This window comes from Suncus etruscus, chromosome 19 (assembly GCF_024139225.1).
Source record: "Suncus etruscus isolate mSunEtr1 chromosome 19, mSunEtr1.pri.cur, whole genome shotgun sequence".
Lineage (NCBI taxonomy): Eukaryota > Metazoa > Chordata > Mammalia > Eulipotyphla > Soricidae > Suncus > Suncus etruscus.
Window position 1 is genome coordinate 31,171,349 of NC_064866.1, and position 15,445 is coordinate 31,186,793.

General features: G+C 44.6%; 1 protein-coding gene across 3 annotated transcripts in view; it reads right to left on the bottom strand.

The window, feature by feature from the left end:
- The window catches only part of ZHX1 (zinc fingers and homeoboxes 1), a 32,628-nt gene that overhangs the window by 2,981 nt on the left and 14,202 nt on the right, over positions 1 to 15,445 (bottom strand). For 2 of the 3 annotated variants that reach the window (XM_049765674.1, XM_049765673.1), the window contains exon 3: positions 1,775 to 4,639. In XM_049765674.1, coding sequence (XP_049621631.1) covers positions 1,778 to 4,417 — 2,640 coding nt within the window. In that variant the 5' untranslated portion in view covers positions 4,418 to 4,639 and the 3' untranslated portion in view covers positions 1,775 to 1,777. Of the gene's footprint in view, positions 1 to 546; positions 630 to 1,774; positions 4,640 to 15,445 lie in introns of those variants that run through there. The other variant, XM_049765675.1, reaches the window with a different exon arrangement.

Sequence of the window (15,445 nt, forward strand, 5' to 3'; positions counted from 1 at the left end):
CTGAGCAGAGGGCAGGAGTAACCCCTGAGCACCACTGGGTGTGGCCCAAAAAACAAAATAAATAAATAAATAAATAAATAAAATAAAAAATAAAAAAAATAGTTCTACACTTTAAAAAAAAAATTGTCAAAATTTGGGCTGGAGAAATAGTATGGAGGTAGGGCGTTTGCCTTGCATACAGAAGGTCAGTGGTTCCAATTCTGGCATCCCATATGGTCCCCCAGCCTCCCAGGAGCGATTTCTGAGCTTAGAGCCAGGAGTAACCCCTGAGCACTGCCGGGTGTGACCCAAAAACCGAAAAAAAAAAAAAAATATATATATATATATCAAAAATCAACTGGCTTGCATGAAGAGCAATAGAAAGAAAAGATAACTATATTCTCATTTTTAAGTTTGTTTTGTGCAACATCTGGTGGTACTCAGAGTTTATTCCTGGCTCTGCACTGAGGAATTCCTCCTGGCAAGGCAGGATTAAACCCAGGCCTGTGCATGTAATGTAAGCACCTTAACCCCTGCACTAAGATATCCGTCTTCTCCTACTTTCCTAAAACTGAGCAATCCTCACCTCCGTGGTCTTTCCTTCGGTACACTTTTCCCCTTCTAAAAAGTTTGCATCATTGAGTTCTTTCCTTAAATAGGCAAATGAATAAAGAAATAATGAAGCATTTAATGAAGAGAGGCTGCAAGAAGTACATTTTAGTTTTCTTTAGTATTTATTTGTAAAACCATTAGAACCAATCTTTTATCTCAGAGAATAAGTAACACTCCCTTAAAGTAAAAACACTTTAGGGGGTCTCTCCAAAGACACAACATGGAAGGTGAAACACTTGTGTTTTGAAAGTAACTGGACCTAGGTTCTATCCCTGGTACCACATATGACCCCCTACGCACCACCAAGAGTGATCCCTGAGCACAGTAAACTATGCTCTGAGCACTTCTGGGTTTGGCTCCAAAACAAAATGAAACAAAATTTTTCATATAAAAAATGAGAAAAAAAATGAGGAGGCGGGGCCGGAAAGAAAGCATGGAGGTAAGGCGGTTGCCTTTCATGCAGAAGGACAGTGGTTCAAATCCTGGTATCCCATATGGTCCCCTGTGCCTGCCAGGGGGCGATTTCTGAGCATAGAGCCAGGAGTAACCCCTAAGCGCTGCTGAGCGTGATCCAAAAACAAAAAAACAAAAACAAAAAAAAAATGAGGAGGCTGGAGCAGTGATGCAAGTGGTAGGGCATTTGCCTTGCATGCCGCTAACCTAGGAAATACCAAAGTTCGATTCCCCGGCAATCCATATGGTCCCCCAAGACGGGAGCGATTTCAGAGTGCATGGCCAGGAAAAACCCCTGAGCATCACCAGGTGTGGCCCAAAAAAGCAAAATAAATAAATAAAAGAGGGGTCCAATATAGCTCAAGCAATGGGCTGAGTACATGCTTCCAATGCAAGAAACCTGGGGTTCAGCCCCAGCACTGTAGAGGTACCAAGAGCTAACAGTGTTGACCTTACAGCGTAGAGCTAGGACTAGCCCCAAGTAGTGCAGGTGTAGCCCAATAACAAATGAGAATAAACAAGTAAAAACATTAAAATCTACATAATAAATAGAATCAAGACTTCAAAGAACAGCCATGTCAGCCTGGCTGTCCTCACAGCACTTACTCCTCTGGCTTGGTAAAAGAAAACCAGTTTTAGAAGGGAATGACCCAGGTGAAAGATGGCTGGCTGTAGGTAGGCGAGGCTGCAGGCCGGTGGCCCAGGACCAAGCTCACAGGGCCAGACCTACCTTTCAGTCATCTGACTTGGACAGCTTCCGCTTCACATGCCTCGGTGGTTCCCACGTGTCACTGTCATCCGTTTCTTCTTCATCTTCCTCCTGGTCCTCTGCCACTTCCTCTTCCTCCTCCTCCTCATTTTCCTCAAACAATTCGATCCCTAACTCGGATCTACGCTGTCTCTCTGCAAACCACTCTCTCACCTGCTCGTAGCCCATGTGGGATTTGTTGACAAGTTCATCCAGGTCTTGCTCGTTGAGAAATTTGTGCTTTAGGTAATAATCCTTAAGGATGGCAGTTCCAGTTTTGAATTTGATAAAGGAAGTTCCCCGGTCCCAGTTGTTAAATCTCTTGCTTCCTCGAGGCCGCCCTCGGGGCCTCCCCCGACCCCTCCCTTTGGGTCTCCCTCGGCCCCTTCTCCTGAGGGATGACAAGCCATTCATACCGCCGGAATTGGCGCTTTGATAGTAGTAGTACCATTTTAAGTTCCCATTTTTCCAGGCATAGCGGGTGTCCCCAAACCAACTCACGATGTCTGTTCTAGCAAGCCCACTTTCTTCCGCCAACTTGTCATACTCTTCTGGTGATGGCCACTGCGATCTGACAAAGGCGCTTTTAAGCAAGTGCAACTGCTCAGGTGTTTTTTTACAGATCTTTCCCACGCTGGCTGGCTTGGGCGCTTGGCATTCGTCCCCAGGAGAAGTCTCTCCCACTTCTTCTTTAGAACTCCCTGTGTGACTCTCATCCACTTCCATTTTCTCCTCCTTTAAAGCTTTGGCTTTGTTCTTCTCGGTGAACCAGGCGTCGATCTCCCGCCGGGTGAGTTTGGTTAGCGTCCTGAGCCTGTTGAGTTCTTCATCGGTGAGCACAGAATTATTGAGAAAGCTGGCCTGCAGAGCACTGAGCTGCTCCGAGCTCTTCTCTTTAAACTTCGGTGGGGTGAAGTCAGGGAGAGGACTACAGGTTGGCTTGTGCTGGGAAGGAACCCCCGCAGCCGGGACGACGGCAGGGGACTCCGTGGTCTCATCGCTGGAGTCTATGACAATCGGGGCTGCGGGGTCGCTGTTGAGGTGGGAGCACTGGTTACTCTTGGAATTCCTCTGGTTGTACCTGGTGTCACTGAACCACTTTTTAATCTCTCCTTTGGTCAGGCCGGTTATTTTCATGAGTCTGATAACTTCTGAGTCATGGGGAAACTGACTTTTTAAGTAGCTCACTTTCAACTCAGCTAACTGCTCCTTCGTCTTTTTGGCCCGGATGCCAAAGGAATCTGGGTGTGCCAACGTGGTCTCGTGTTTGACCAGCTGGGGAGGTGGAAGAGCAGCTGTTGTGGCCTTTGTCTCTGCAGTGGGCTGGGCAGCGGGTACTTGGCTCTTCTGTGCGCTGGTTGGATTTGGAACTCCTGCCACAGTCAAGGCTATCGGTGCTGTGACGGGCAAGGCGTTGGCTCCGGCGACTTGTGTCAGGACCAGACCTGGCTGGCCGACTATTTGGCATGTCTGTAGGATGGATGGCAACCCATTACTCCCAGTGGAAATGTGAGTGGGAATAACAGTGATGGTCTGAGGTACCGTGTGTACTGTTCCATTGAACTGCTTCCTCCGGGCTTCCTCCACTTCCTCGGGAGTCCAGCTAACGCCGTGTTTGAGACGTTGGGCTGAAAACCATATTTTGATCTGTTCCTCCGTGTATTTCGCTTGAGCGGACAACACTGTGATTTCGGACTTGGTTGGATAAGGGAATTTGTTATAGGTGTTCAGCAAAAGAGGGTTGTTGTCCAGTGCAGCATTGTAGGCAGGAATGCTATTGACGGGAATTAAGACTTTGGGAATCAAGTTCGAGTTCTGCTGTGCCGAGACAGCAGTGATCACTTGGGCCAAGCCAGGAAGGACAGTTGTGGGCGTCACCATGGCACTCGCAGTGTTTGGATGTATTTTGTTTACAACGGAAGTGCTTGTATTCGACTCAGAAGCTGAAGAGCTCAAATTTTCAACAGTTTCTTCATGGTCCGTCTGGATGTCACTCTCTTTCTCTTCGGGAATGTCCTCGGCGGAGTTAGGGTGGACAGTGATCCGTTTGCTCTCCACCTTGTTTTTCATCATTTTCATGATAGGGGTTTTACTAATTGGAATTCCGGAAGAAGCCTCTGTTGATTCGGCTTGCTCTGCATTCTCCTCTTTAACAAAACTGCCATCAAAAGTCAGGTCATTGATGGTTTGTTCAAAGATTGTCTGGTTGTTTCTTTTCACCATTGCCAACTTAAAGTTCTCTTCTCCGGGATGGTATTTCAGATTATGCTCGGAAAGTGCATCATACCTTTTGGTAAGAAAATTGCATTCGACGCAAACATACGAGGAATTTAGCACGACATTGGGATGCTCTGAATCCACATGGAAAGTAAACATATTTAGGTCTGGAGTTTGAAAAGGGCAATATTTACATTCATAGCCACCTTCAACTTTTTTATTTTGCTGATTGTCAGAAGTCACTGATTCTTGAAGCTCTTCATTACTTGAGACACTCTCTGCCCTGGAGTTGTCTACTGGTGTAAGCACAGGAGGGCCTTCCTCCAAATCTGCTATTAATTCAAGGTCTGGATCCTGTTCACTGGCAAGGACCATGCAAGGTACTGTGGATTTTCGCCTGCTTGCCATGACGATGGCACCGGGAAAATCTTAGTGGTGATTAAAAAGCACTGAGGCTTAGTGTTCATTATTCTTCACTTGAAAACAATGGGTTTTGGTTTTTCATGGGCGTTTTTATGCTCAACAAGTCTCATTAGCAGCTTTTTCATGGTGCAATCAAGTATAGAGCTTCTTGTTGGCAGATAAAATACTGATGAACTGCTGAAATTGTTGAAGCACAACTCCAATCACCTACATGAAGAAATAAATTTAAAGTGTTTTTTAAAAGTGTGGTCATGATCTCTAGGATTGCAGCTATATTTGATAATATGACGTTTTTTGAGAGCTCAGACATAAAGATCGAGAATCAAGATACGAACCAGAAAAAAAGAGCCTTCAATGTATTCAAAGCATGAATGCAACCACATTGAAAACATGTGACTAAATTTGCCTTCTAGAGCTAGAATAGTGGGTAGGATGCTTCCCTTCCATGTAGCCAACCCAGGTTTGATCCCCAACATTCCACAGGGTCCCCCAAGCCTGTGAGAAGCAATTCCTGAGGACAGATCCAGGAGTAATCCCTGATCACTGCAGAGTGTGCCCCTCTCAAATTTTAGGGGGTCAGTAGGGGGAACATGGGACACTGGTAGAGGAAAGTTGACATTGTTTGGTGGCAATGGTATTGTAATATTGTATGCCTAAGACTCAGCTATCAATAAGAAGAGATAGCATGGAGGTAGGGCATTTGCCTTGCATGCAGAAGGACGGTGGTTCCAATCCCGACATCCCATATGGTCCCCTGAGCCTGCCAGGAATGATTTCTGAGCTTAGAGCCAGGAGTAACCCCTGAGCACTGCTGGGTGTGACCCAAAAACAAAACAAAAAACTTTGTAAATCATGGTTCTTTAACTTAAAACATTTTAATATCAAAATAGATATCTCCATCTACCTCACTGAAGGTCATGTGTTATACTCATGGGTTAGCCTCTGCCCCAGCCCCATTTTTATTTGGATCTTTCAGCCAGGTAGTTATCAGACTGGAAAAAGAAGAACATGTGGGGCTGGAGTGATAGCACAGTGGTAGGGCGTTTGCCTTGTACACGGCTGACCCAGAACAGACACGGGTTCGATTGCTGGCAACGCATATGGTCCCCCAAGCCTGTCAGATCTAGGAGTAACCCCTGAGCATCCCTGGGTGTGGCCCAAAAATAAAAACAAACAAACAAAAACAAAACAAAAAGATCAAGTGCTTTGGCAGGTACAATATTCCGAATATGAAATGATAAGAGAGGAACTTTGAAACTATGAAAAAGCAGTCAGAGATATTCAGAGACTACAGTCATTTAAGTGTATAAGAAAGTCAATTCAGGTGCCAAGAGATAGTACAGCAGGTAAAGCACTTGCCTTGCATATGGTGGACCTGGGTTTAAACCAAGGTCCCTTCAGACCTCGGATAAGGTCCCTTGAGACCTCTGACATACTTGTCTTCTGAGCACAGAACCAGGAGTAAGCCCTGAACACCACCATGTGTGGCCCTAAAACAAAACAATTCAATGCAGGGTTGAGGAGACAGTTCAAACAGTTGGAGTGCATTCTTTGCATACAAAAGGCCTGGATCCAACTGCCATCATCGTATGGTCCCAGAGCACCAGGAGCAACCCCTGAGCCCTAAGCCAAGAGTAACTCCCTCAGCAAAATCCGTCTTGAGTATTAGAAGGTGTGGTCCAAAAATCGAACAGAAAAAAATTTAACAGAAAGAAATTAAGTCCATCAGTTCTTCCTCTTTCCTACTGGTCTGCCTTAGCATCCCCAAAGTATCACAGAAGCAGCAAAGATGAAATGTGAATCATGAGCATATCAGAAACACAATTCCAATCATTCTCTCTCTCAATACTATCAGCTTGTGTCCCTGAAAGAACCAAGTCCCAGCACCTCAAAGCACATGAAGGGCCCTTCACAAACACAACTCCATCTCGTTTTCCTGCCTTTCTTTTCTCTATGCTGTAGGAACAGCAGAAATGATTGGTGCTCCAAGGACACTCTACACAGTTCTCTCCTTATGCAGTGAACACTCTGTGCTTTGTGTGATGATGATATGTCCACCCTAGAGGTCATTTTCCTTCTTCCTAGCCTGGTGCTCTCACCTTTGTTTTCTAGTTTGGCACTACAGCACTGCTGCAGAAGAATATTGCCTTTCTGTCCCACAACTATGCATACTCCTATTCTCATATAATAATAAGTCTCCTCTTTAGGGTAACAGCTTTAATCGGACATAACAAAGCTCCCCAAACACAAGTCAAAGCCAGGGTCCTTTATATGGTCAATCTAACACACTCCAGTTAAATTATTTTAGCAGCATCTCATTCATTTCTGCATCCCCTTTGCATATAAGAAGTCTGGAAATATGGGCCCGGAGAGATAGCACAGCGGCGTTTGCCTCACAAGCAGCCGATCCAGGACCAAAGGTGGTTGGTTTGAATCCCGGTGTCCCATATGGTCCCCCGTGCCTGCCAGGAGCTATTTCTGAGCAGACAGCCAGGAGAACCCCTGAGCAACGCCGGGTGTGGCCCAAAAAAACCAAAAAAACAAAAACAAAAAAAAAAGTCTGGAAATAGGGACCAGAGAGATAACATGGAGGTTAAGGTGCTTGCCTTGTATGCAGCAGGTTGGTGGTTCAAATCCCAGCATCCCATATGGTCCCCTGAGCCTGCCAGGAGTGATTTCTAAGCACAGAGCCAGGAGTAACCCCTGAGCACTGCCGGGTATGACCCAAAAACCAAAAAAAAAAAAAAAAGGAAGTCTGGGGGCCGGAGAGGTGCCGCTAGAGGTAAGGTGTCTGTCTTGCAATCGCTAGCCAAGGAAGGACCGCAGTTCGATCCTCTGGTCCCCCCAAGCCAAGGGCAATTTCTGAGTGCTTAGCCAGGAGTAATTCCTGAGCACCAAATAGGTGTGCCCCCCATAAAACCCAAAACAAACAAACAAACAAACAAAAAGAAATCTGGAAATAGAGATTCACTAAGTACTTATTAAGTCAAACTAGAATGTCTAGGAAAAAACCTAAAGGCATCACCATGGAAAACAGTAGTTGAAATAGTTAAGAATGGCCTTAAATGGGGCCGGAGAGATAGCATGAAGGGTAAGGAGTTTGCCTTTCATGCAGAAGGTCATCGGTTGGAATCCCGGCGTCCCATATGGTCCCCCGAGCCTGCTGGGAGCGATTTCTGAGCACAGAGCCAGGAGTAACCCCTGAGCAGTGCAGGGTGTGACCCAAAAACCAAAAAAAAAAAAAAAAAGAATGGCCTTAAATAATAAAAAGTGAGCTATGTGCATAAAAATACGTTTCAATACTTCCATACCCCAAATATTTTAAAATTTGTGTTTTAATTTATTGGTTTGCTCCTATTAAATGAAATAAGAATGAATAAAAGGGGGCCAGAGAAATAGTACAGCAGGTAGAGTACTTGCCTTGCTGACCTGGGTTTGATCTTCAGTACCCCATAGGATCCCCTGTGCCCCAACAGAGTGACCCCATGCACAGATCCCGTAGTAAGGGACCATGTGGGATGCTGGGAATCGGACCTAGATATGTCCCCAGTCGGCAGTATGCAAGGCTAACACCCTACCGTGTGCTATCGCTCTGGCCCCGCATTTTTTTTTTTAAATGAAACTACCTTTGCTTAAAGTGGCAGCTTTCAAATGTTCCATTGTAAACAGCCTCTGATTTGAAAAACTTTCTGGGGACCGGAGAGATAGCATGGAGGTAAGGCGTTTGCCTTTCCTGCAGAAAGTCGATGGTTCAAATCCCGGCATCCCATAGGGTCCCCTTTGCCTGCCAGGGGCGATTTCTGAGCATAGAGCCAGGAGTAATCCTTGAGCGCTGCGTGACCCCACCCCCCCAAAAAAAAGAAAAAAATTCTGTGAGGAAGTTGAAGTAATAATAGTACAGCATGGAGGGTGTTGTAGAACAAGCTTTGATGGGGTTGACTGATGGAGGGGTGGAGGATGAGGTCTTTCTCCTCCAACTCGGACCATGCTTCTGCTACCCTGTTCAGTCGGCAGTTCTGAGGTGAATGCGGCAGGTATAAAGCTAACAGGCAGTCAGGCTTCTGGAGGTAACAGCTTTATTCCATGCAGAAGGCTGAAGCCAAAAGCCTCAGAATCAGCCCCTGGAAAAAAGCCCCAGCCTTTCACGATCCTTGCTTTTATACATCATAATCACGTACCACCCTATGGTGGGAGCAGAATGCCAGGTCACACCCTACGGTAGGGCACAATCACCGATCAGGGTAGGATCAGTAACATAATAATCCCATGGAAATGTTTATATACACAACAGAGGGCACTTGGTTCAATCCCTGACATCATATATGGTCTTCCAGGCCCCACCAGGAATGATCCCAAAGTGAAGGGTCAGGAATAAGCCATGAGTTGGGTGTAGTCCAAAAACAAAGAAAAAAAAAAAAAGCGACAAAAACATCTCTCTCCCTTCATTCCCTCTCCCTGTTTCTCTCTAACTTCCTCCCTCTCTTTCCCTCTCTCTCTCCTTCCCTTCCTCTCCCTCAATCTCCCCCCACTTTTTCTGTTTTCTCTTTCTCTCCTCTCTCTCTCTTTTTTTTTAAGTTCTTGGGCCACACAGGACTGTGCTCAGGGCTTACTCCTAACTCTGTGCTCAGAGTTGCTTCTGGCATGCTCCGGGGACCATATGGGTTGCCGGGAATCAAACCCAGGTCTTCTGGAATCGGCTGCGTGCAAGGGACATTCCTGGCAGTGTTGGTGGGCCATCTGGATGCTGGGATTGAACTTGTGTGGGCTGCATGCAAGGGCCACACCCCGCATTGCTCAGGGGTGACTCCTGGCAGTGCACAGAGAACCATATGGGGATCCAGGGATCAAACCTGATTGGCTGAATGCAAGGTAATAAAATTAAATAAATAAATAAATAAAAGTTCTATGACATGATCTAGAGTAAAATAGAGGCTGAAAAAAGTTTGTGTATATATGGCTGGGAAGCAAAGAAACTTGCTACTTCCAGACCCCAAACCCCAGAGCCCTCAGGCTTACTGCCAGATGTGCTGGGTTCACAGACCTGTTTAAAAAGTCTTTTTTTATTTTTAAGGGTAAACGTTTATTTGGAGTTGGCTGGGCAGCAGCAGCCACATGGGCCAGCAGTTGCTTGTTTGATTCAAGGCCCTTCAGGCCGAATTGAGAAGCTCGAGGCTGAGCTGCGTGATGCATTCAGTCCACAGTACTCCGGAGGTATGAACTTGGCAAACTGTATTAGCCAGGCATTTGGCACAAGGGTCATCGTGTTTAATAGCCGCATGCTCTTGGGACTGGAGCAATAGCACAGCAGGTAGGGCATTTGCCTTGCACACAGCCAACCCAATGCCGGCGTCCCATATGGTCCCCATGAGCATGCCAGGCGTAACTTCTGACCACAGTCAGGAGAAACACTGAACAACACTGGGTGTGGCCCAACAACAGCAAAAACAAAAAGTCAGGGGTCGGAGAGATAGCATGGAGGTAGAGTGTTTGCCTTGCATGCAGAAAGATGGTGGTTCAAATCCCGGCATCCCATATGGTCTCCCGAGCCTGCCAGGAGAGATTTCTGAGTGTAGTGCTAGGAGTAACCCCTGAGCGCTGCCAGGTGTGACCTCAAACCCACCCCCCCCCAAAAAAAAAAAAGTCAGTTATAGAGACAAGGGCCAGGAGGACCAGTCCATGGTAGGAAGCTTGCAATAAAGAGCGGGGGAGTGCAGTTCGGGGAAAGAAGGGGCCACTATGACAGCAATAGTTGAAAATGATCACTGGAAATGAAAGGAGGTAAAGGGATACCGCTTCAGTAACAGTACTGCAAACCACAGTGCTTAAAAGAAAGGGGGGGGGGCAGAAAGAGAGCATGGAGGTATGGAGTTTGCCTTGCATGCAGAAGGACGGTGGTTCGAATCGCAGCATCCCATATGGTCCCCTGAGCATAGAGCCAGGAGTGACCCCTGAGAGAGGCCGGGTGTGACCCAAAAACCAAATAATAATAATAATAATAATAATAATAATAATAATAATAATAAGATTGGCTAGTCAACACAGGCACAAAAAAGGTCTAAGTTGAGTTTGGAAAGCCAAACTTATTCAGAAGCTGAAAACTAGCAGATATAAATTTATGATATTAAAATTAAGGAGGGGGCTAGAGCGATGGTGCAGTAGTGGGGCGTTTGCCTTGCACATGGCTGACCCAGGACAAACTGTGGTTCGATCCCCCAGCATCCCATTAGGTCCCCCAAGCCAGGAGTAATTTCTGAGCGCATAGCCAAGAGTAAGTAACCCCTGAGTGTTGCTGGGTGTGACCCAAAAACCAAAAACCAAAAAAAAAAGGGGGGGATGGAGAGAGAGAGAAAGGGGGGAGGTAGGGAGGACAGGGCAGGAAGAGACAGAGAGAGATAGAGGAAAGAAAGAGAGAAGAAAAATATGTGCCGTGAGGCAGGCAGGATGGGGAGGGAAAGAAACTAAGACATTGGTGAGGGAAATGTACACTGGTGAAGAGATAGGTGTTGGACAATGTATGACTGAGACTCAATCATGAACAACTTTCTGTGTCTCTCATGGCAACTCAATTTAAAAAATTGTAAAAAAAAAAAAAGTCTTTGTCTTAATAATTTAAACACTTTAGATATACAGGGGTTAAAATCACTTGCCTTGCATGTGACCTACACAGAATTTTTTTAAAAGCACTTGAACTTGATTGATTGATTAGTTTCTGCACCACTCTCATCGTTGCTCAGGGGTTACTCCTGGTTCTGCACTCAGAAATCACCCCTGGCAGGCGGGGGGACCATATGATATGCCAGGAATCAAACCAGGTCCGTCTCTGGTCAGCTGCATGCAGTGCAAATTCCCTACCACTGTGCTATCTCTCCAGCCCCATAACTATACAGTTTGAATCTCTGGCACCACATCATGGCCCTGAGCCAACTGGGGTTCGCTCCTGGGCACAGAGGCAGGAATAGCCCTGAGCATGACCAAAGGCCACCCACTCAAAGAACAATTAAAACACTTTCAAGCCAATTTATCTATTTCATCAAAAACTCAGGTTACCTCTGCTAAGCCATGAAATTTGGAAAACTAATATTGAGAAAATTTAGTGCATACTTTTTTACTGGCAAAGGGAGGTCTCATGTACAAGGGGTAAAACAGGGTAACTGGTGCTAATAAAGCAGAAGAGAAATCTGAATTACCATCTCCTTATTGTTTGGCTCTTTAGTTCTTGGGTTAAAGTTCTTATAGTTTAAATTATACCTAGTATAAAAATAGAATATGCAACCAAAGTAGTATTTTTATTTATTTATAAGCTATCTTCCTTTTAGCTCATTGATTCAGAATGGTGAGTTTATGAGAAGTTAAGTAGACAAAACAAATTATTTTAGTTTACTTTTTAAATAAAAAAAAATTGGGGGGGGGGGCCGGAGAGATAGCATGGAGGTAAGGCCTTTCATGCAGAAGGACGGTGGTTCGAATCCCAGCATCCCATATGGTCCCTTGAGCCTGCCAGGAGCGATTTCTGAGCGTAGAGCCAGGAGTAACCCCTGAGCGATGCCGGGTGTGACTCAAAAACAAAAAAATAATTTTTTTTTGGTGTCATAGCTCCTCTAATTCCTAGCTCAGTGCACAGGTGGAGCTCAGGGCCCCACATTTGATGTTGGAAAACAAGCACACTGCCTGCAGTACTATCTCTATGGCCCCTTAAACAAAATTTAAAAGCTGAAAGTTGGGAGTTTAAGTCATGAAAGTAACAAGTTATTTGTCATTTAAACAGCCATTTGGTGATATATATGCAAAAAAGCATACGTTTTTCCTTCAAAAGCACTGGTCCTGGCCATATCATTACATTTAAATAAGTGCTTAGGATGGATGTTGAAACACTGTATGAGTGAAACTCAACTTTGTAACTATGTCTCTCAAGATCATGCTTTTTTAGGGCCGGAAAAGACAGTATAGCGGTAGGGCATTTGCCTTGCAAGCGGTCAACCCAGGAGGACCTATGGTGATTCGAATCCCGGCATCCCATATGGTCCCCCGAGCTTGCCAGGATAGATTTCTGAGTAGAGAGCCAGGGGTAACCCATGAGCGCTGCCGGGTGTGACCCAAAAACCAAAAACTATAAAAAATAAAATAAGAAAATAAAAAAAAAAAAACAGATTTTCATGAGATTATAGATGAAATTTTTATGTAACAGTTGCAAGTGTTCTTTCATATTATTACAAAACTACTTTATTATAACAAACAACAAAGAATGATTTGAAGGCCATAAAATTATAGGTTAGTTTTTCCATGGTCATTTTCTCCAGCCAAAACAGGATTTATTTTCTACTTTTAAGGGAAAAACATGTGCTATCCAGAGGTTTTCTCGGGATCTCAGTAATCTTTGCCATGTAAAGCAATGAGATGCAGTGCAAGCTTTCTGAAACTTGTCCCCAACCTGTGATGGTCCCCCTGCACCTCTATAATAACAATGAATAAGACAGGACAAGCTCATTACTCTGCATCTATTCTCCTGGCTCTCCTAAGACTGTAGGGTGTGCCTTAATCCTTTCATGCTTCTCAGCAAAACTATAACAAAGCTCCTCTAGAGAAAATTTTCAGTGAAAGCCAAACTTATTTCATCACAGGAAAATAAAAAGAAACAATCCTTAGAGGTTAGAAGCAGGACTGTATCTGCACTTTCCTACCAGGGTATAGGCATTTCCTTAATCGCCCCAAAAATAGATTATGAAAAAGGTACCAGAGCAATAGCGCAGCAATAGGGCGTTTGCCTTGCAGCTGATCCAGGATGGACCTCGGTTCAATCCCTGGCATCCCATATGGTCCCCCAGGCCAAGAGCAATTTCTGATCTCATAGCCAGGAGTAACCCCTAAGTGTCACCAGGTGTGGCCCAAAGACCAAAAAAAAGAAAAAAGGAAAAACAGAAAAAAGTAATCAAAGAGAGGCTGGAGCAATAGTAAGTTGATAGGGTGTTTGCCTTGCATGAGGCTGACCTGAGTTCAATCCCCAGCATCCCATGTAGACCCTAAGCCCACCAGGAGTGATTCCTGAGTGCAAAGCCAGGAACCAGAGCCAGAAGTATGAGCACTGACAGGTATGCCCTTCCAACCTGACACACACACACAAATAATACTATTAAAGCAGTCTCAAGAGAAACATTACAACACTGCAATAAATTAAAACCTTTTTTTTAACGAATTAGCTTCAGGTTTAGAGAAAATATCTAAATTTGGGGACTACAATAGGACTAAAAGAAAGGAGATAAAAACATGAAAAAAATGCAACAAATTATTCCTACAGTGAAATTCAGGAGAAAAGAAAAAACATCAAATGCAAATGTGGCTTTGAATCACTACTTCTCTGTTCCAAAAGAAAAAAATGTGTTTGTTTTTTGTTTTGTTTTTTTTTTTTTGGTTTTTGGGCCACACCCGGCAGTGCTCAGGGGTTACTCCTGGCTCTATGCTCAGAAATCGCTCCTGGCAGACTTGGGGGACCATATGGGATGACGGGATTTGAACCACCATTGGTCCTGGGCCTGCTGCTTGCAAGGCAAAGGTCCTACTACTGTGCTATCACTCCGGCCCCCCAAAAACTGGATTTTAAAAAGGATTATACTACACATTAAGAGATTAAAATATTAGGGGCCAGAGCGATAGGGCCTTTGCCTTAGATGCAGTGACCTAGGACGGACCTTGGTTCAATCTCTGGTGTCCCATATTGTCCCGAGCCAGGCGCGATTTCTGAGCAGAGAGCCAGGAGTAACCCCTGAGCTTCAATGGGTGTGGCCCAAAATCCAAACAAAAAAAATGAGAGATTAAAAAATTAGTTTTTAATGTAAGACATTGTGAAATGTGGAATGTTTCATAATCTATGCTTAGTGTTAAGGAAAGTCTTAATTTTTTATTTTTAAGTAGAATCATCGAATTTCAAAGCTCTAATATTTGGCTTCCTTGTCTTCAAATTAAATGATTAACAGATAAGTATACTGGCCTAGTTAGCCATAAAAGCATGCTATTTTGGTAAGGCTTCAAGTGCATAAAAACAAACTTTTTTATACCAACCCCAAGGCAAGAGCATTTTGAAAAAAAAGCATAAATTCTTTTAGAACATAGCAGGATTTTTAAGGGCCAGCCGTATTGGTTTCAAAATGGTATTAACTACATAAAATTTTCCATAGATTAGATGAAAATGTACAAATTAAGAATTGCTTGAACTGTGTGTTCATACTCATACTTAGAATTCAAAGGACTCTGTATTCCATTTAGTTTCACTTCCCTTTCCCTGAGTCAAGAGTTGTGTTTGGCCAGCTGAAAATACTTACTACATGTTAGTATGCAAACTAAAAGCTATAAACCCACCAAAGTCAGAGAATGCATGAAATAAGAGTAGGAACAAAGAAAATTAAAACAAAAGCTGGGGCCCAGAGAGATAGCACAGCGGCGTTTGCCTTGTAAGCAGCCGATCCAGGACCAAAGGTGGTTGGTTCGAATCCTGGTGTCCCATATGGTCCCCCATGCCTGCCAGGAGCTATTTCTGAGCAGACAGCAGGAGTAACCCCTGAGCACCGCCGGGTGTGGCCAAAAAAAAAAAAAAAGCTGTTCAGGGGCCGAAGAGATAGATGGGTGTAGGGCATTTGCCTTGCATGCAGAAGGTCGGTGGTTCCAATCCCAGCAACCCATATGGTCCTCGGAGCCTACCAGGAGTAATCTCTGAGCACTGCCAGATGTGACCAAAAAAAAACAAAAAAAACAAAAAAAAAACAACACTGTCCAACAAAGTATTTCCAATAGGATATTTTTTTAATTAAAACAATTTTACGGGGCCGGGTAGGTGGCGCTGGAGGTAAGGTGTCTGCCTTGCAAGCGCTAGCCAAGGAAGGACCACGGTTCGATCCCCCGGCGTCCCATATGGTCCCCCCAAGCCAGGGGCGATTTCTGAGCACATAGCCAGGAGTAACCCCTGAGCATCAAACGGGTGTGGCCCAAAAACCAAAAAAAAAAAAAAAAAAAAACAAAACAATT